The following is a 22328-nucleotide window of genomic DNA, read 5'->3' as shown; positions in this document are numbered from 1 at the left end:
TTCTTATGTCCACAGTTCCCTTTCCAGACAGTTTCCCCTCTTTCAAAAGGCCAGTGGGTTCACACGACATCAGTGACCACCCCTCACACCATGCCAAACAGTGAAAGAGCTACTGAGGTGCAGTCAGATGAAGCAGTAGCACAGGTCAGGTTGCCTCATACATCATGCCATCAAGGTAATGCTGGAAACATTTCTACGTTTTTTGCATCAGTCACCAAACCTGTTAAGAGTATGAAATAGCCACCGATGTAATTTGTTCTTTAAAGTACATAACAATTCACAATTAAAGCATGCAGAAATAAGTGCTAGAAAATTAGAGCCATTTAAGACAAATTTACGATGCAAACTGTTCCACTTTACTCCTTTTACCAGTGGGTTTCCTAACCCATACCCTTTCTCCACTGAGTCCCAGAGTTGCCGCTGCCTGCGGAGTCAAGGCTTTAGGGCAACAGCCCCAGTGATAAGTCTGAATTCTCATAATTTTAATAAACACCCCATCCCTGCTGTTTCAAATCACAATGGCAACAATTGCTCACCATTTGACCTGCTTCCCTCCCATGATCCCACTTTAACCTTTCGCCTCACAGAATCCGTTTCCCGGGGAGCCTCGGGATTCTGGCTACAGGCATGCCTTGTCCCTTCACTTGCTCAGAATTCAGTGCAGAAAACGCCAGCTCCTGTCAAACTACTGGAGAAATATTTGCAAGCCAGACTGCTTCGCATTAGCGGGAAGATTCACAGCAGAAAAAAAACCAAAAAAAACCCTCAGGGTCTTTGCAAGAAACTGTCAGATGGCAGATCAGCAGCCCACACACACGTATTTGATTCCAGAGTCAGGGAATTCTGCAGCCTGGGTTTTGCTTTTGCTGGTTTTCCTCTCGGGTTATTTGTCTCTTGCTGCTGCATTTTGGTCAGCTGCACAGCCAGTTGTTTTCATCGCAAGGACTGCGATCTGGATTGCCAGTGGTGTTTCTCATCCCATTCTGCCCTCTTTAGACTCCAAGCACCTGCTGCAGATGCCAGCAAACAGCCAAGAGAAGGTGCTCCTGCAAGCAGTAGGTTCCCTGCTCTTCCAGGCTTGGATGTGGTCTCAGAAGACGGCATGCAGCACTTCCCAGCCCCACGCACGGCTTCCTCTTCCCTGCTATCTCCAGCTCCTGCTCCCTCCTGCTGTCACACAGGCTGTGCAAGGCAGAGCCTTTTCTCAGAGATGCCTGGCTCAGAGTGGGGGAGGGAAGGCTGGTGGAAGGGGAGGGGAAAGGGAGACGGATGGGTGAGGGGCTCAGTGGCCTGGGAATCCATCTGATTTTGGCAAATTTTCCATGAATCATTTCAATTGCCTTTGCTTTTGTCTCTGGGAATTCTGTTATTCAGGCTGTGAGCTCTTTTACTGAAGAGTTAATGCAGAAACGAGCTGATGCTAGGCAGGGAATGCTGCCCTGGGACAGACAAGACAACAGCACAATTAGATGGAGGGGGGTGGCTGCAGCTAATAACCACATCTATCACTAATAAAGAAAAAAAAAAAAAAAGTGGCTTGTTTCTCCCAGCCAGTTCTCATAACTAAGCTAGAACATTTCTCTCTGGAAGGAAAGAGAAACAAGCATCTTGTTTTCATCATGAAGCCCGGCATCAGCAGAAGACATCCCCAGGAGCTGGAGGTCAGATTGCTCCCAATTTCTTTGGGTAGATCGCTGATCACTTATGTAAAGATTCTCACCATATTATGTCCTGTCAACAGCAGTATCACCATTACCATATGGTAAGAGATCTCATGACTTCATGGGAAACACAAAAAAACACAAGAGAAAGTGATTTAAGATGTGCAGAGAAATTTTCATTTACCACCAGAATGCAGCCACATATGAGCGAACAGCAGTTGTCTGACAATCCGTTAGAGGGTAGAAGAGCACACATAAAATACTACAGCGACCTTAAACTGAGGAACGAGTGGAGGGAACAGCATGTCTCACTTGCTGTCCTACTGAGACCACGGTTCAAGAGTTAACACCAAAGTCCTGTGACGTTAGCCATGAAATCCAGTTGCCAAGACCAGAATTTTTACATCTCCCCCGGAATGACAGCTTCAAAAGTACACTCTGCTGACATCATGTGGAGGCAGTGGTCCAATACTGGCTCGCATGGAGTTCCCACACTCTTCCAAATGTGTATGCTTGTATTTATAAACACCACCTCACTATGATACACAGCAAATGCTGGGAATAAGTATAAACTATCGTATTTTTTTCCCCCTCTGTTGGGCCAAGCAACGCTAATTCTTAGGTACACGGAGGTGTCTCTGTGCTATGGAGCACCAAAAGTGGCCTGAGAAATCCTGGAGACATCCCCACCTGCTGAGAAACTGCCAGTGGCAATCTGTCCTAGGAAAATGAACCTCCTCACTCCTGCACAGATTGTGGGGATGGATGGATGGACATGACACGGGGAAGGAGGGCAGCTGAGGCACTCTCAGGGAGCAGCCCAGGCAGGACAAGGAAACAACAAAGCAGAGCTGGGACTTCCAGTGAGGACAGGGAATTGTGAGTCAGAGCTGCAGCTCTGCCCTCTTAATCTGTTCCAGAGGATATTAAATGGAGCAAGGCATCGTATCCAGAGGGAGATCTAGTATGTTCAGTTAACAGTCCTTTGTCTTCAAGCTAGTTTCACACTCTCTAGGGAAAAAGGGAAATGCTGTCCTTACTGTGAAGCTATCCACCCTGGAACAGCTCCCTGTAGTACAGTTTTTCTTAAAAAGCCCCTTCAGCTACATTGTCTCTCCTACACGTATGAAAACAAACCACACAGCCACGTGTCTTCCCTCTCCCGTCCACTGCTCAGGCAAACTGGGGTGAGAGTTTTGACTTCTGCCCCAAAGCAAAAGGTAGTAAGAAAAGTTTGTAAGGTGCCAGCCTGATGCGTTGTAAGTGGCACACGTGACTCAGGTTCACAGCTGCAAGCTGCGGCACCTCCTGAAAACATTACGTGCTGCCATTCTAACCGATCCCGTTTCTGCAGGTCCCACTTCCTTAGGAAGCCTCCAGTTGCACCAGTTTGACCTTGCTTAACTTGCGCAGTCAAGAACCCCAGTCAAGGCTGTGGGCTGTAGCAGAGAGCACGTACTCCTCAGGATCCAAGCCCTGCTGCAAAGGGGAAAGTCACCTCCAACAGAAACCGCACTGAACTCTGACTTCCAGGCTTCACAGCAGGACGCAGGAGACTTTTCAGTAAAACAATTAAATGCTGCAATTTAGATTGAAGGTGAAAGTCTGGGGGATGGAAGGGTAAATTAGATAACTGTAAATCTAGAGATAGTTAAAGGTGATGGATGAGGGCACAACAGCAATGAAGACACAGCGGCAGATCCCCCCCAGGACCAGCGTAAGGTCTGGTGTGTTCCTGTAACCGCTGTTCAAATGCACATGCCCCCTCACCTCCATCTCTCTGCAGGGAATGAGGTTTGTTGGTTTAAGTTCCTTTCCTCCACACCTTTTCCATCAGCTCTGGAATGTCCATCCCTTGCACCCTAGCTACTCTGTCTGTGAAGATTCCTTCGCAGACATTCCTTTCTGTGAAACAGGCCACAAATTCCATTTCAGCATCCCTCAAGTCAGCACTCTCTCAAAAGGCTCCACCTGTACATTCAGGTTCCCTGTCAAATCTTTGGCTGTGTCTTTCCTCATCCTATCCCCCTGGTCTCACTGAGGGACACCCCAGAGATTTAGATGACTGTAACTCAGAAGCTCCTAGCTCTTATCTGTGCAATCACATCATAAATTACATCGATTTGTATCTGTGGGAGAAACGGCAGTAAACCACTGCTTCATGCTGGTTCCTGAGGCTTCGTTCTCCAGATCAGGCAGGAGACTATACACTGGGAATCCTCTTTTCTATCAGAGCTAACCAGATCACAGTGATAAGACAGGGCACGGGAATGTCAGGCAAAGGACCATGAGAGGACACATCTTGGCAATGAAATTCCTTACCTGGAAGAGTGGGACTCCAGTGGCATGTTCTGCTGCCCTTCATACTGCTGCACCAGTGCCCGGACACTCCAGTAGGGGTTTTCAATCTCCTCATCCATGCTGCTATTTCTGGAGATAATAATCTTAGAATGAGGGAAGCCTCACCTGATAGAAGCAGAAATTGTTCTTGTCTCCAAAAGGGAGGGTAGGAAAGCTAATGAAAGGAAGGTAAGAAGAGGGAACAGCTAGAAAGCTGCCAATTAAGAGAATTCTCCTATCAGGGAGCTCCATCCCAGCTTCTTGGTGTGACCGTAACACAGGCAAACAGCCCCCCCTTGTAAACTCATCCCTAATTCTGTGATTAGAAAACTACAAAAGCTCTGGGAAAGCAAGGAAAAGAACGGAATTTGCAAATAGCACAAGGGCTGGATTTTCTGAAGAACTCCTGGCCCAAGGCCTTTGCAAGAGAAACCTTTAACATTTACTTTTTCAGCAAAATACACCTTTTCAACCTCATTTCCAAATTGCTTTATGGGTATTCCCTTGAGCCAATATAATATGGGCAAATGACCTTCAGCTGTGTAAATTAAACCCTCAATAGACCACCATCTGGCTTCCATTTAAATGTCATTACTATTATTATTATAATCCACATAGCACCTTTTGCAAGTGTTAAATGTGCTTTTCAGAATGACATGCCCCTTCTGCACACGGATCATCTCCCTTCATTATCACCAGAACTCCTCCGCTTACAGGGTAGGCTGCATCAGCCGGTTAACGGCACACAACGCTGCACCTGCCTCTACGGCAGCAGGCACAGCGCTGGGGTGAACGGCACCGTACAAGTCCGTTTTGCCTTCCTCAACATCCCCAGCACCTCAGTTCGGAAAGTTACCGCTCCCGGATCTATAACCAGTACCTGCAGTTAAGACCTTACTTCTGTTTTGCTTGAAATGAGAATGTCTCCAAGTAGACAGCACCATGAAAGGGCACTGTGCGGAGCATGAAATGGGGAAAATAGGGCAGCAGAGTTCCCTCTGGCTTGGCCGTAACGAACTGTTCTTTTCCAGTGACATAACACAGACCCAGCAGTTATTTTGCTGAAAAACTCGAGAAAAAAAAAGCCTGCAGTCTTCATCACGAGGCAGCCAGGCTAGGTCAGTACTCCCCTTTGTTAGGCCACTATCGATTTAGGTTTTGGTGAGAGAGTAGCAGTTTGTCTCTGTTTGCACAACAGAAGAGCTACCTTACGCCAGGAATTGTCAGGATAAAGTGGCACCTATTTTAAAAAGAAACTGCGTCCATCTGCTAACATAACCCGACCTCACATAATCAGGGAAAACTCATTACCTCTGTCTGTGCCGGAAAACATCCCGGCCGGATTGCAAGACATCTTGACGAACATCTGCCAGAGCAGCCACCGCCCCTTGGGCCACAGCAGCGGCTGAGCGAGGCCTGTGGCTGGCGGAGGATGCTGAGAGGCTCTTCCCCACCGTGCCAGCAGGGCTGTGGTTCATCCCTCTCCCGGAGCCTGGTTTGAAGTGAGCAGCTAAGGCCAGGATCAACCTCATGATAGATTTCAAGTTCCCATCAACAATATCTGCAAAATGCAAATAAAGCCAAGGACAATGCCATTACCATGAAGTCCCACCACAGCTGTATCTCACCAACAAGCATGAAAATAATTAAACCCAACAGGACCACGCCAGTAAGTGAGGACCATGTAAAAAGGACTGCATTGCAGCACTGGTGCTTAGCTCTGCTTGTTTTGTACAAAGCAACAAACTGACTGATCACAAATGTTGATGCTCCAAACAGACCTGAGCCTTCCCTTTAAGGCCATTTCCAGCTAACAATCCAGCAGGATACATGACAGCACATGATAATTACTGAACACTCACTGGGAAAGTACAGCAGTCACTGAAGACTAACACTGTACCCAGCAGTCCTTTAATTAGCGCATGGAATTTGCTGCCTTTTTTTTTTTTTTTTTAAATGCTAAAGACCAGAGAACAGCAATGCATTTCTTTAGCAATAGCATCCTGTGCCATCAACTGTTTGTAGCACCTTGCAAAAGTTAGCTAGTCCGTTTTAACATCACACCAGCATACAAACTAGCTCACACACGCTGATCTCAAGTTCACTGCAAAGATCAGCCATTCTTTCAGACTACAATTTCTCAAAACAATTTATTCAGCTGAGATACTCAAAGTCCATTAAAATAATAGGAATGGAGTTTCCAAATATATCAGAAGCAGCCTAAAAAAAAAAAAGTGCTGGAGGCATGAAGGCTGGTTATTACTTGCTTTAGTATCTGAAAAATTAGAAATAGCCAAAGTAAGTCACAGTGACTGTTGCCTCCGCTTTATTCATGGGGAACATGAAGCCAGAAGTTTGTGTGAATCATTTCAAGTCCTAGAATGAGTCAATGTCAGAACTATGAGTGGAGCTCTGGAGCATGTGTCCCAGAGTCTTGTGCCTGTAGCCTATGACCACATGACACGGTTTCAGCGCATATCCAGGTTGATACCTTTGCTTAGGTAAGACTTTTACCAGTAGTGGTACCATTTCAATAGTCATGCGCTCATCAGACAACTTGCAATACTACCGAAAAACAGTACAGCCTCCGATCTGCCAGTAGCAGTACTGTGGGAACAGTCCTCATTACTCTATATTTAAATTCTAAGCCTCTCACCAAGGCCTATAAACCAGCAGCTTGTACTCTTCTGCTAACAAGGGTCATGCCCTCCACGTAGTCTCTCTCAGCATTTTTCCCCTCTTTCTCATCTGAAGGGCCACAGACAGTCAGAACTGTACCTCCCCGCAGTACAGGCAGCAAACAGCAAGGATCAGGGCCCACCTTGTACCCCACAGCCCTACACGCACACCAGCGATCCTCGTGGTATCTGACTAAACCACGCCACAGGCATGTGATTTAGCATACTGGGTCTCCTCCCTGTTTACAAGTCACGTGAAACAGTATCACAGGCTTCCAGTGGACCAGAAATATTTTTCCCATGTCTCATTTTGCAGTAGCAGGTTTGTACGTCTTTTTAGTGAAAGATTCTGAGTCTGTATTCTTTATTACACCATTACTTCATCTTCTGACTGCCCAGCAGCAGAAGAAAAGGCATTTTTGTTTCTGTGCACTGTGCTGCTACCAAAAGCAGTCAAGAACACAGTATCATTCAACCAAAAGCAGTCAAGAACACAGTATCATTCAACCCAAAACCTGTTATTAAACCATCTGAGGAAGAAACCTGCAACTCCCCCACAAACACATTTTCTGTTTGATACTAAACAAAGACAGAAACAGGCCTACAACAGATAAAATCATCTGTGGCGACCACCAGGAGCACATACCTTTTGCTGATGTCTGATGCATGCGGATCTTTTTGGATGCCACAAAGTCTAAGACTTTTTCCACATTTTCCCTCTTTTCCTGCTGGCTGCTGGGGTTGACCTGAATGCCATTCAACTTCTCACCAGCTAAAGAGTGAAAAAACTTTGTTAAAGAAGAACTGAATAGCTTGGTGCTTTCACAGGAATGGCTGTAGGTGTAGGGCCTGATCTTATCTCTTGTCTGGGTACTTCAAAAGGCATGCATAGCTTTTGTCATGTTTACAAGGCATCCAGTACCAGGAATAACAGGTTGCAGACTGTATTGGGTTTACATGAACTGACTACAAACCCCGTTCCCTGTCCCCCTGCACTGCTTCGAGGGTAGAGAAAATTAGAAGTTGGGCCTGGGAAGAAGGGAGTATCTCAGCAAGCAGGTCACTCTTCCAAAAATGCCACACACTAACACCATTCCTCTACAAGGTAAACCCTTTCTTAACTCCATTCCAGCCTCGTGGGAATTAATATCGTCCTTGACACGTTTTTACCATGTCTGTTGCAACTGTCTGCTAAAACATAAGGCTTTAATAGAACTGCATCTATGATTTGTTTCGTGATTGTTTTCTTTTAAAGTCACTCCTTTCCCCCCACAAGCTCTGACACCGTCATAAACATCTGCCAGCATGCCCGACAGATGTCAGAGCCAAGGCCACCCTCCTCTAAACAAGATCTGAAACTACAAGATGAAAAATAGTGCCATATGGCATTACTGACCTACAATCTCAATAAGCAAAGCAAGAATGACTCCATCTCGGAGATCCTGTCTCAGGTCTTGGACTGGCTTTATTGTTGGCTTCTTCTTCAGCTGGGAATTCACCCAGGCCACATATGCCTGTAGTTGTTGCTGAAAATAGAAAACAAAACATTTACAACACGTCACTGCCATTTCAGGGGAGAGTTGCATAGCTCTCATTTTTCTCCTCCATCTTCACAGATCTCATTGTCTTTTGCCCTTGAAAACAAACACTGGTGGTCTCATCCCAAAGCCTGCTGAGCGCTAACTGACATCACTGCACACCGTGGTGCAGCTCGCTCCATGCCAGGGCAGGAAAAGCAAGCAGGCAGCAGGACAGGAGTCATCATCTAAGCACAGCTGAGAAGATAGCTTTACATTACATTTAATCTAATTGGTGCCAAACCAATGCTGTCTTCCCCTTATTTTCGGTGCCAGAATTGGTTCACTCACAGCATTTTGTGTCCCGTGCACACTGTTTTCTTCCATATATCCAGGAAGTAGAAAACCCACAGTGCAGAAGCAAGAAACCCTGTGTTATTTCTCTTTAAACTATGCCATCTATTATGAGAAACAACCAGGACTGATTTCCTGGAAGGGACAACAGCCTTCCCTCCTTAACACCCCCAGCATGGCTCACTTGTAACAGTTCATGCAGCAGGGAAGAGACACCCTGTTGTACAGCCCCCTTCGTTTAATTGGAGCTGCATCAGCATTTCTAATGGCCCAATTTCTATTTCTCTGTGCTTACCACAGCACTTAACACCTGCAAGACCCGAGAGCAAGCAGCACTGCCTTTCCAGAGGGCATACTGGATAATGCTTCACAGAATTGTGTATGTTGCTACAAGGGCAAGACCAGGGAAACAAACTCAGGCTTCTGGTCAGTGTGAGGACCCATCTGGCACAGGGGACTGAAAGGTGAAGAGCTGATTCACATGATGACCTTTCCCTTCCTCCCCCCCTTCCTCAGCTAGTAGGAGCACCGGTACCACTGAAATCCCTTTGGGCAGGGCTGGTGTGGTACATAGAGGGTAAACAAACTGATCCATTTATGGGATTATCTCCCTTTTCACTAAGCTTCCCATTATTCTGCCAATGCAGCAGGTTTTAAGTCTGCATTCCATATTATCTCAGCAGTGTCGGAGTTTATGCTTTTACAGCCCATCAAAGTCACAATCTAGATCACAGCTTCACTCTTAATTAACCTGACATAGGAAATCCAACTTTAATCACACCGTGGCTCGGTCTGCTGGTTCAGAAAGCAGCGAGCTGGGGAGCAGAACAGAGCTGAGCTTGGGGGACTGCTTGATGGCTTTTGAAAAAAGGAAGCAGAAGTGACAGATTTGATGCATGCTTGCTGGAACAGACTTGGCCTGCCACGTGGATGGGGTCTGCATGCTCTTCTTTGGCTGTAATGGCAATGATGCACGTCAGTTTTGTCTACCCAGTTTCAGAGGTCTTCATTTTCTACTTACAAGCCTTCACTTTCTCTCTCTTGCACAAGCTGATGGTCCTGCGCTGATTTTCAGAACAGCAGTGGTAACTCTTGCCAGCTGCCAAAAGCACTTCACCTCCTGCTATTGGATTTTAACTGATCATGCCAGCACTGAGGTTCAATCTCACAACAGTCTAATGCCAGAGCCAGAGAGACCACAAGCTTCTATTACACAGATTCAATAAAGCTTTAATTTATTCCAATCAGTACCAGAGAAAAGAGGTAGGTTTGTTTATAGTAATACAGCATCATTATAGAAATATCTACATTGATAAGTAAAGATGTACCGAATAGGGCTGCAGCATGAAAACTCCACCTGACGTCTGTGTCATTTAGGAAAATAATCTTATCACAGTTGTGTTTACTACCTTGTCATTTTTCAAATCATTTTACAAAGTTCTAAACTGTTATACTGTACTAATTCCACAAGGGCACAGCCTCTTCCAGCCTACAGGAAATTTGCCCTTTTTATAGGAATCTATATGGTTCTTCCACTCAGACACTTCCATTCTCACTCAAAGAAAGAACAGCCCCTTTCACTAAGCAGTTTGTTTTCTATTTCTTTTCTCTGAACATTCTTCATGCATTCATAAGAAAGCATTTTTGGCAAACTTTTAGTCCCTATCTCTTAAATGTATAAGAAGGTTGACACTGTTATTAGAAAAAGTCACTTCTAAATTCCAGTGCGTTTACATTTTTAACAATGATTATTCAAAGGAGGATTTTGTGGCAATGGAATATGGATGTCACCATTACAAAGTGATTTCATACCAATAGCTGCTGTAATACTGCAAACTTACATTTCATTAGCAGCCTTACTTTGTTGTTTGGTTGGTTATTTTGGGTTTTTTTTCCCCATTAAGCGTAAAATATTCCTGCAGAAGTTCAGGCTGTTCAACTGAACAGCGTTTCCTGATTTTGCATCCAAAAACTAGATGATCTAATGACTTTAGTGAGAGAGTTGGATTGCTGCAAAGCTAAAAACCCAAGGAATAAGCTGTCACTTCTGGCAGCTGAGGTGAGCAGGTGACTGAACTTACCAAGAAAAGAACAGATATAAAAGTTTAGTGGCCTAAAAATGGCAAAGTGGTGTTAAATGCGTGAAGGGACAAAGCCCCCAAGCTGCTCAGCAGAAATCCTAATAGCAATTTTTAAGCTAGTGAGTCAAAAATGTTTTGCTTCACCACTCTCTGTGGCTTGCCTGTCAGCTGGCATAAACTGAGCCACAACAAGGACACTGTGGGTGATACCTTAAAGCCCTACACCTCCAACACAAGCACAAGGCCTCAATTCACGGCCACAGATTCAGTTTAATGCATCAGACCCATAAAAAAACAAAAGTAAACTCTTGTTTCATTCCCTCAGAATTCCATTTGTTTAAGACCCAAGACAGGTATCTCATTTCACAACAGAACAGCCCGAAGTACTATCACAGCAATACGATCTGCTACTTGGATGGACATCATTCATGGCATCTATTCTGGAAAGTACTTCAGGTATCATCTTCCATCACAGAGGAAACGAAGATTTGCTAGGATGTATTCTGCCATGAGAACAGCAGCTCTACCCAGCCTGTTCCACCCCACAAAAATGCTACCCAGCCTGTGCTTGCCACTTGCCCAGAGAAATACAAGAAAGACACATGCTCCATCACCATTTGCGGCTGCAGGCATCCTAGCTCAAACCAAACGTGTGCCCCATCCAGTCCCACATTAGTCTCAGCTCCTCTTAGTCAACAAGGCTCCAAGGAGGAGGGAAAGGAGGTTGGGAACAAATAAAGAGGTGGATGACACATCTCTAAAGTACTCCTTTCCTTTTCCACGGCTGTCGCCCCTGTGCTTCCACACTGCTTCCTGACAACAGAGTAGGACATTACATATTGTGCCTTCTAAATAATTAGCAAAAAGAAGCACTAGCCCCAGCGGCAGGGCAGATGAACCCAAGCCAGACCAAGTAAAGGGTGCAGAGTGAGCCTTTATGCCGAGGGAGCTGGACCCAGCTGTCCCCCAAACCCGCTCAGCTCCCCTGCTCTGACAGCTGCTCAAATTCTTAGCACTCCTCTTGTTTAACTTTTGTCTTTCTAGTTGAGGGGAAGGATCCCATGGGACCTATTACACCAATTCCTGTGATTCCAGTGCTCTAACTATGCTACTACAGCTTCTGACAGAAGCTCCAAAATTCATGCTAGGGATTGAACAAATCCCTAGAGTTTCCCCTTGTTGATTCATAACTTGGTACAAATGAGAGGAATCAGAGAGGGAGCAACTATTGTTCTACCTAGCTCATCCTCTTCCTTCAGTATAATTGAATAATTAGCCAAATAATTCTTCCTTCAGCCACTGAGCACTCAGGAGTTTTCTGCTTCTCCCTGCATTTTGGTTTGAGCATCTGTTCAGCCAAATCTTAGACCTGATGGGGCTCACACTGCTCTACTCCTGCACCGATACTTCTTTCAAAACCGTGATTTTCAGAAGAAAAACATATCAGCCTGGTCTAAGATTTACTACGCAGAGCACACGTTATTAGGATTATGGCGGAGTTAAGCTTAATCCTATTTATGTTAACACAGCTTTGTGTTCCAAAAAAAGGCGAGGTTTACCTGTACCTTGCAATGGGAAGAGCAACTCCCTTTCCTGAAGGAAGCTGGAGCTCAGATTGCTCCAAGTTCCAGGCAGATCATTGTAGGGTATTTGTATCCAAGTCACTCTGGAAGCCTTGAAAGACTTTGCAGGGCAGGAAAAGATTTTGAAAGCGAGGTACTAGGGGCCACCTGCAGTTTTAAGGAATTTCCCAACTTGCAGGGACTTCTGCTGGGACATTACAGGTTAGCACAACACACCTCAGAGCAGGATCTTACTCTGGATCACTTACTCAGCACATACCCCGAAGAAGTGCCTGGGACCTACTGGCTATAGTAGAACAGCTGTCTGGAGGTCAGGAACTTTGTGCTTTCAATTGACTTTGGGCTTGCAATTCAATTGCATATCAATGTGCCAATGATATGCAGGAGAAAAACACCCTTCCAGGGCCAGCACTTATTTCTCAGTGGCTGCAATCTCTTACTGATAATTACAATTAAGTGTCATTATCTAGTGTTTTCTGAAAGTGGAAGAAAAGCAGCCCCTCTTGCAAAGCTCCTGCCAGCTGTAGGTGTCCTTGATATTCTCATTTAACCAGTGCAATTCACCACCTGCTGCTGTGGGCTCCTGTTTCTCCCCTCTCAACCATCAATCAGTCCAGTCTGCCTGACAGTAAATACAGGTAGATCACAATGCTTGTGACATGCTACTCTGTCCTTTATTACCAGTGCCATCTACATTACACTGTATACAATTAATTTTCAGATTTCCTCCTCCTCTGAGATTAGGGTATTGTACATTTTGAAGTCGGCCAAATAGTCATTCTTGGAAAAAAAAATCATTCTTTAGCAGATAGATGCCTCCAGAGGGCCTGACCTTGCTATCACATTACAGTAGACTCCCCTGACGCTCTCGCTCTCTGCTTCTAGGAACAGATTACTTTTCTGCGTGCATTTGATGAATTTGAATCTATCCTTATTGTTGGGTTTAGGGAATCAGCCTGGAAGAATAATAATCTTTCTCACAATCTTTACTCGGCTTTTCCTTTATACCCTCTGGCCACTGCCCAAGCACCAGGTCTAACAAGGTCAATAATAATAGCCCTCATGCTATGAGGTTGGTCCCAGTATGAAAGGCGTTTAGTGTCCTGTCTGTTCAGAGCAGTGACCCAAACGTCTGCAGCAGCAAAGCTCAAAGGCTAGCTTAATTGCATCAGGATGTAATGTTTAAGGCCTTGTATAATTTCTAAGCTTTCTGACATCACCTTAATTAGACAGAAACTGGAATTTTCCACCCAGTGTTCCTCCAGTTTGATTTTGTTTTCGTTTGAGAAGGCCTTTGTAGGAGCGGAAAATAAAAACTCACGAGCAAATGTTTCTCTCGGCTCTCAAAGCCAGCAGAACAATTTTTTTTTCTCAAAATTGCTGCTTAAATGTGATTCAGGCTGTTTAACACATTGAGATAACTCCTGATACATCCAACAGCGAAAAACACCCAATTATGACCAGAGCAATGCCAGAACAACCATGTACACCCACAGGAGTCCTTTCTCATAGAACTCTTACTTTAAAGCAGGAGGTGTAATTTCATTCAAAATAGCTTTTGGTCTGATGTGTATTTTCCAAATCTATAAATAGCCTGTCTCAAGCACAGAAGACGCCTCAGTACAGTGACACAGTTTGGAAAAGGAGGCACCCATGCAATCTGGTGCACATCAGGAGACAGAAATAGAGTGTGAGCTTCAAAAGACTAAGAGCTCTTTAACCCTTCACTCGTATCTGAGTGAAAACGTGGACATTTCCAACACCCTAACATGTCTGGACAAGGATTTTTCACTGAGTTGCTGAGACCCAGGAAGAAGTATTACCCTGAGGTCTTGTTAAAATTATAGGCAGAACATGTTTCCTGTAACTTCTGAGGTCAATTTCCAAGACTTAAGCAGCACAAACCTTTGGGAGGAGCAGCCCAACGATGCCCTTAACCTGTGCTATGTTCTAGGCACAGCCAGTTGGATTTTCCTCATCTTAATATAATGAACCATTTCTTTGGGTTCAGTGAATTCACCTCAAGGAGCAGCCACCTGTTTCTCTAGCCAGATTCAAGAATATAAGGGCCAGTCTTCTGCTTTCTGATCTCTTAGACCAGACAACGTTTTTGAAACCAGAGTCTGACTGCCATTCATCGACTGGTCAGGTTTGTGCAATGATTTCAGAAAGCAAGTGCCTGCAACTTTAGAGGGCTTTGGCCAGATCTTTGGAAATACTTCAGTCATTCCTGTCATCCTGGGTGTTCTGAACAAATATAAAGAATTAAATCCTTCTCTCTGTACGCAGCTCCCTAAATACAGATCTCACACAGGAACTGCTTCTCGCCCATCATTCAGAATGTCAGGGTGGGAACGCTGTCTTCGTCTCCAGTCGGGGAGCAGCAATTTTTGCTCAAATCCTGGCAGTACTGCTGGGTTGAAATGACAGCTGCCTGTGGCATCCTGGCTAAACCACCACTTGTTACTGGGAAGGGAACAAGTGTCTGGTCGACTAAGAGAGCAGTGTGCCAACAGCATTTCAGATACCAGCTGAAGTGCTAGAAGGTCTATGAAGGATGAAGTCTAGAGCTGAAGGTGTATTTCACATGTTTCCTGGATGCAAACAACAGCAAGAATTTCCAGAATGTCCACCTGTCCAGCAGGACACTTCGTTTTTTACTGCACAGTTTTCCCACATCTTTCATAGTCCTTTACCCATTAAGAGGAAAAGCTTAAGCATTGAACAGCAAGGCCCAACGCCGTTCAAACTCCCTACATTCTTTCTACCATTTTGATTTTTACTTCTTGTTGCACAGCCAACAGCTGTCATGCTCCATTTCAGAGACATACAACTTTCAGTACATGATGAAGTAATTCTTACCTGTGCCTACATATACTGGTATTTTAGTCATTTCATGTTGTATTTTAGAATCCACTTGGAAAAGCTTAGTAGATGCAAATATAAAATCTCTTTAAACAGCTCGTGAAGTCAGGAGCAGCACTCACAGCTGAAAGACAGTTATGCTCAGTAGTTTGTTGTAACCTCGTAAAAATTAACTTTGAGTCTCCACCCAAGAAACTGGGCCTAGGTGGGCAAATGGCAAGAAATGCACGTCTGACAGCTTTTTATCTCTGTAGAACCAAAGAGTTATTTAATTTGTGCAAAACAAAAGCCTGATGATTCCATTTTCCCTTTAATGGAAGAAACCTTTTCCTCCTATTGATCTGTTGCCAAGACATATCCTTGCTGTCAGGCAGTGATCTCACTTGTGCCACCCATCTGCCACATACGGGTATTTTTGTGAGTGGCATCTAAGTGTGCTTTCTTCAAACAGTAATTTTGCCTGTCACTTTCATAACACTACACACAAGCGTCCTTCCTGCAATTAATCTGTTTTCTACCTATACCTCCTTCCTGTTTGTACAAATCCAGGGATTACTCGCCATACCTTCTCCACACACAGTAGCAGTTCTGTGCACCCTTTTCATGTTCGGAAATTTGGAGATGGTATCCATTCCTTAAACAAACTCACAGTCATTGCAGGGAGCATCTACTCCAAAAGTCTACCAGACAGAAACTCATGTAAAATGAATCTTGCTAGGACGTATTCCTTCAAATCAACAGTCGGAAATACGTGCCCTGAAATGCCACTGGCATTCGAAGCCAGGTTGCTGCTTTAGGCCTAATTACTGGCATGTTTGCAAGATGTTTTAGTGCCTCTGCATTTTCCCCAATCTGGTATTTTGAGGCCCTTTTCTAACACAGGTCAACGTTTCTATGCAAGCATGCAAGCAAAAAGCTGAGCCACAAGAAGTTCTTTTACCGTAAACTGCCAGTACTTCGGAGCACATGATTCACCCTGAACTATCAAATGGTTCCACTACAGCCAAACAAAATCTAAGGTCTGTCAAAACAAGTTGTGCTGAGACATTCCCTGATGCTTCAGGAAAGAAAAGGAGCACTGTTCATTTTTCAGTGGAATACAGTCACCAGCTCTGTACAGACAGGGAAAAGCAGCTTTGTGAGGAGACAGCACACAGTATGACTGAGCAGCGCTTTTTGCAGGCAATAACCTTTCATATGAAGAAAAGGGGAAGAGACATCCAGTGAAGCTGCCTGCTCTAGGATGAAGGGCACTAAAGGCACATTTAGGATACAGACTCTGTTTTTCACTCTGCCAGTGACTTGCTGGGAATTTGGCAGCCTACTTTACCTCTGCATGCCTCAGTTTCTAGCTATAAAGCAACTACACTAATTTTTACGTTACTTGTAAAATGCTTTGATAACAATAAATCTTTGACTGTACCTGTGCAAACGCACTGTAACAGACCCTGCCAAAGGACAGCCACTGCTATGCAAACAAGAAATAGCCTGGTTTAGGCATACAGTGAAACTCAGCCAGGGCTTGAATCCTAACTGCTCAGCCCCTAATCCTATATAACGGCAAATACAATACGTCCTTCCCTTGCTGACAGTCCTATTGCTGGCCAGGTACAAGGGCTTTGAGAAAAATTGATAAGAATTCCTGCTAGAGCAAGCAATTGTCTGCTAAAGCACATCTCCACCTAAACCCAGGTGTGGGAAGCCCCAGCTGTGTTTTCTGATGTCCCTGCTTGAGGCTTAGCAGAATCACAATGCAGCAGCTGCCCAGTCTCCTGAAGACCAGACACGCAACCTGGCAAGGTTAAGGTGGTTCTTCAGATCCCAGCCTTTCCCACTCTGGCCAAGCCTTAAACAAGTGTGCCTGACCATCCCGTGGCTTTAACAGTGTAGGGCGGATGTAAAATACTAGTGGTCTCACACCGAAGTGAAATGAGACTTGGATGTACTATGTGGAAACCATCAGCATTTCTAAAGAGCTCCATGTATTTAGTGAAACCAGCCTCTGAGGGATTTGGTACTACAGGGAGTATTTAGTTATGGGCTGGTCCTAATGGGCTGAACTGGACGAGGGACACAGGAGTCAAAACAGCTCTCTGCATAGTGAATCCTATTAGCTATAAATAGGACTCATTGCAAGGAAAGGGCGAGTGCAAGTTTCTTCTGCTCAGATCGCGGTAGCAGAGACGTTTTTATCGCAGCTCATGCATGTTACACCAAGGGGAACAGAGCGGCTGCCAGAACAAGACGGTAGCAGGTCTAACCTGCCAGAAAATTACTTCAACCAGAAGAGCAAATGAAAGTCAAGCCCAGGCCATTTCCCAAAGCAAGGCTTCAAATCTTACAGATAGGATGCCATCTAATCACCTCAAAGTCCACCAACAGATACAGCAAACCCTGAAGAGTGAGGCAGAGAGACGATGTCTGGGAAAGCCAGGAAATACCTACTGCAGATGCCACTCGGCTAAGAACCACTGCTCAAGGGAAAATATTACCTGGAGCACTTGGTGAGGGGGCAGGCAATGAGCAGCCTCCTAGGGGGAGAACAGAGAGCCCTACCTGCACCGCACCACCTCCTGCGTGCATAGCGCTGGGGAGTAGTAGTTCTCACACAGCAAAACGTGCAGGGGTGTCCCCAGGTACACAGAGCCTCATATGGTAGCCTTGCATTTGACTTTGATGCTGTTGGGAGACCACGATTTCAAAACAAGCTCTGCTTGGGCTATTAAAAATTCACTGCCATTTTGCTCTCTGGAGAGGAGCCAGTCCCAGGCCTGTTGTTCAATGTTATCTCAGAAGGAAAAAACAGCTATTTCAGATTACTCATTGCACATAAGCAACTACATAATAATTAACTTCCAACTTGAAAAAGAGAAGGTATATTATTGTTGTTAAAATACAGACACATTAATGTCTTGGAGCTGTGAGGCCCATTTCTGACACATTTCTGTGTGCCTCATCTGTTTTAAAGCACTGACGTGTGTCTCAAATAAACTGCATTTCCTCAAGGACAGAGAACAAACTGAGGCCACATGGACAGAGGCACCACAGAGGAGACCCTGCCTTCCATGGTTTCCTTGCATTATAAATGACTGCTTTTAGCAGCCATACATTCCCATGCCACCATCCAGCTCTGGGCTTGAATTATTTAGCTGCCTGAGAATACGATAAATCGCAATAAACAGCAGGGAAACACCTTCAAGGCAGGGTAGTCCATTAATGAGAGAGGGACGGGAGCTGCATGATGCCCACAGGGGAGTTCGCTGCGTTTCAACATTAAACAAAAGTCATCCTCTTTTAGATGTCTGCAGATGACACTGTCCACAACATATTTTGGCTAGGGACTCTGAAAGGGAAAGGAAACACATTGGCCTGAATTTGCAATTTACAGGGCCCCTTCAGCAATCTGTGATTATGTTCATCATCGAGAAAGCATCAATCTAACAGATGACCTGTGAAGCAGAACAGGCATTAGCTGCAGAAGGGACAACTATGCTTCATTCTCCATCCCTGCTCATGAGATAGTGAGGCTGATAGGGTGGCTCCCAGCCAGCAGGACGGACAGAGAGGGAAAAAAATACAGAGAAACAAAATAAACTTGCCTATAGCATCTTGGCTGTGCTGGGTAACTTTCCAGGCATGGATTATTGACCAAAGGTGCAAGACAGAGACACACCACCAATATCTCTAAAGAAACTGGAACTATACCTGGCCTCTAGGTCCCAAGCATGCGTAGGGTTGCACATGCACCTGTGAGCTTGCTAGCAACTTACTTGTGTATGTTAATGCACAGATTTGGGAAGCATGTCCTTGTATTTCAAGGTATCTAGTGACCAAAAGAGCCACCTGGGCAGAAAAGATGTTCTACCGAAAGAACAGACACTGAATCAGCACAGCAATTCCTGCAATACTCCAGCTCACTGCTTGTGTTAACTTAAGTCTGACTTTTTATCTTGAATCTGTTTTTATACCTGAACATTAGGTTTAGTAGCCACTCACTTCCAGCCTTCTAACGTCAGGGTGCTGTGTTGGGATCTGACACCTTGGGACACTCTTTTCACATTCAGGGACTTCTATAAATAAGCACCTAAGGTACAAAGAGATAAGGGAGGAAGTACAGCTGGTGGACCAGAACAGAAGCACAGAATTACAGAGTTTCTCACTCATTTCCAGCTGTGTCTGTGATGTGATGCCTGTCCTCGGCAAGTCAATCTCTCTATACCGTAGGTTCTGCACTTGCAAAATTGATTTTAATTCTACTTTTGTTATATATGTGAAGTGTGTGATATGATTGAAGTGGGAGACATGAGTTAATCTGGTTTTATGGTGGGAGAGGGTTTTTTTTTTTCCACAGCTGAGCAGTCTGCGGGTAAAACCAGACAGTCCAGGTGGAGCTAGCACTTAATGTAAAACTTCGCTCCCATTATTAATTATATTATTAATAGACAGGTTCCTATCAGCGTTTGCCAGAGAAGGATCTGCTGCCCTCGAGCACAGGAAGTGTAAGCTTGAGCTAAAGCCGTACCTTTGCTAGCTAACAATGACACCCAGAGACTCTGTGGAGGAGGGGATGGAGTATTTAGACAGTTACGCCGAGCAATCAAAGGAGACCTGTGGCTGGCATGAAGCTGTGCTGCTCAAGTTTCACACCCAGTTTGTTTTCCCCATGATGACTGGTGCTGTTAAGCCTAGGAGGGATGTTCCTTTTCTGTGAAGAACGGAGCATGGGGGCAGCGCAGTCAGGGGAGCTTTGCAAGGATGAGGAACCACTAAACACAAACAAAACCAAGCTATGCAGTCTAAGAAAGAGAAAAACACACCAAGAGACTATCCCTGCCACCAGGTGAGAAAGTAAACAGCAGCCACTGCTTGGTTTCAGCACAAGCCCCTCCAATTTTCCTTCCTTTTCAGCTTACAGACAGGAAATCATGGTCCAGCATGGTCTGCACAATGCACAGCCGGGCAGTGGCTGCCCTGGCATTTTGTACGGAGTCCATAAGAGAGTCCAACAGAACAAATTTTTCATGCATCCTAAAAAGGGATGCTGACAGCAATCTGCATCCCCATGCAGTTACAGGATTCCCATCTCTGGAATTTCTTGGTACTTCTTACTCCTTATTGTATGATTTACTCCCTAACAGCACAATAAGCAAATAAAGAACACTCTTAAAATTACATTTTCCTGACCAAGATGAATTTCAGTGCTCTAGAGACTCAGCCTACAGAAAATGGGGAAAACACCCAGCCAGCCTGCTCTTTGTCAGCCTCTCCCAAGAAATGTGTCCCCACAAAGCAGATTTACAGGCTTTCCAACTGCCTTCAGACATAAGAGACTTCATATACTCAGGAGAGAAGTCAATTCCATAAAATAAACTGCTCCATAACCTTGCTGCAGTCTATATTATTTACTGGTACAACAGCAAAGCGCTGTGAAGAGCATAAAAACTCCGAGCTAAAAACAGCAGCCATAAACCAGCCATAAACTCTTCAAAAAACTATTGCTGATTTGCAGAGCCCTGGCTGTGCTGACCAGTATGCCCTTCTGTTAGCAAGCGGCTCTCCCGCCCTGAAATCTTGCTCATTTTTCTCCTTCTCCGTTACTCAAAGCCCTGGGAGACATAACAGTTCCTGAGAGATGCTGCACAAAAGCATGCTGCCTTGCCCCCGGAAAGGTCTGTGTGAGACTTGGGACATGCATTTACCTCCGTGAAGCCCTCCTGAAGAATATCCAGTAAATTCCCCCTGGCCAAACAAGTGAGCATTCTCCACGAGCCCACCGCCGGGCGAGGGTTTCAGAGGACACAGGGCAGATCCTCCAGCTCTGGGCACGACTTCTTCCTCCTCCTCCCAAAGACAAAGAGTTGGAGCTCATCAGGAACCGCATTCATAGTCCCATATGTGCAGCCCGTTACTGCACACAGATAGTTGAGCCAAAGTCAAGGCTTGCACTGGGCATGCTCGAGAGGGAGCTGCTGGGGGAGTAGCGGGAGAGATGTCATACGGTTCCTATAGAAACGCTTCAGCTTACAAGATGCAGGCCCAGGACTGAGTTGGGGAAACATCTGAAACCCATTTCCAGCAGTCATACTCACAGCAAACCTGCTGCGTAAAAGAGATTTTCAAACCCACCAAACACAGCAAGCCCTGTATGGCATGGGGGCAGGGAGGGAGGCAGAGAACGGCAAATAACAGCCGCCTTGCTGAGCTAGAAAGGCAAAAGGGAAGGTTTTAAGAGCTGCCAGCTTTAACTCTCAGCAATCGTTCTGCAGCCCCAAAGAAACAGCAGCGTTGTCAGCAACCTGGTAGAGGCAGGAAGCTGCAAACCAGGCCACAATGCAGCGAGCACCGTTTGCACAGCACTCAGCCCAGCTCCAGCTGCCCTGGCAATGAAATCGAAAGAAGAAAAAAGAAAACTTTCCAACTAAATTAAATACAGTTCGCAGCAAATTTCCTAAATCAGTAACAATTGCATTCATTCCAGAAACAAGTATCAAATACCTCCAGGCAATCTCTCAAACTTCATCCCACCTTACAGAAAATGCCCAGGGAAAAAAAAAAAAACCAAAACAAACAAACCAAAAAAAAAAAGAGAGAAGAAAAACTCGGATGGATGAAGACCCCCTTCTACCAGGGGCTCTGGCTGCCATTCCACAGAGCAACATTGCAAGTACTGCCCGGGGATATCAGACTGTGCCTTCAGGTTTCAAAATACCTGGCCAAGCATTTCTGAGAGACACGTTTATAAACAAACATGTTTTTCTGCCGAAGTATTGAAGCATCTGGAGGAAAAAGCAATTGCATCATTTTACCGGTTTACTCTGTCACATATGGAGATACAGATAAAATACAGAAAAACAAGCAACAGGTAATTTCACTCTGTAATCAACCCAAGTAATTCTAAGAGGAGGCAGCCCCCACGCCTCCATGACATATAAATTTTAAATTATTTATTCACGATTGCCTTCCCTACTTTTAATAATTCAGAGGGATTTGAGATTTTTATGTTTCCATTGATTGTAATATCACATCTGTTAAGCAAAACAACAGATTACTGCGAGGCTTTGCATAAATTCTTGTAAGCTGGTAATGCTGGTGGTTAGTACTTTGATCCAGTTTACTTTTGAGACTCAAAATGCCCTTAAATAGACAGCAATAAATATTTATCTCAATTTCCTGTTCTCAAGCTACAATCAAGTAGCTTATGCCTTTGCAATTTCCATAAAATTTCATAAATAAGTGGTTTTTCTATCAG

At 44.9% G+C, this 22328-nt stretch overlaps 1 protein-coding gene across 4 annotated transcripts in view; it reads right to left on the bottom strand.

Moving 5' to 3' along the window:
- DIXDC1 (DIX domain containing 1) overlaps positions 1 to 21024 on the bottom strand; it is a 39398-nt gene extending 18374 nt beyond the window's left edge. Inside the window, exons 1-5 of one of the 4 annotated variants that reach the window (XM_037409905.1) lie at positions 20779 to 21024; positions 8076 to 8205; positions 7326 to 7451; positions 5313 to 5562; positions 3984 to 4091 (exon numbers count right to left, since the gene is read on the bottom strand). In XM_037409905.1, the coding sequence (XP_037265802.1) occupies positions 3984 to 4091; positions 5313 to 5562; positions 7326 to 7451; positions 8076 to 8205; positions 20779 to 20838 (674 nt within the window). In that variant the 5' untranslated portion in view covers positions 20839 to 21024. The other 3 variants (XM_037409903.1, XM_037409904.1, XM_037409907.1) reach the window with 3 other exon arrangements.
- Positions 21025 to 22328: the final 1304 nt, after the last annotated feature.

The sequence above is a fragment of the Falco rusticolus genome, chromosome 16 (assembly GCF_015220075.1).
Source record: "Falco rusticolus isolate bFalRus1 chromosome 16, bFalRus1.pri, whole genome shotgun sequence".
Lineage (NCBI taxonomy): Eukaryota > Metazoa > Chordata > Aves > Falconiformes > Falconidae > Falco > Falco rusticolus.
Note: the sequence above shows the minus strand (reverse complement) of the source record. Positions and strands in the feature narration are given on the sequence as shown.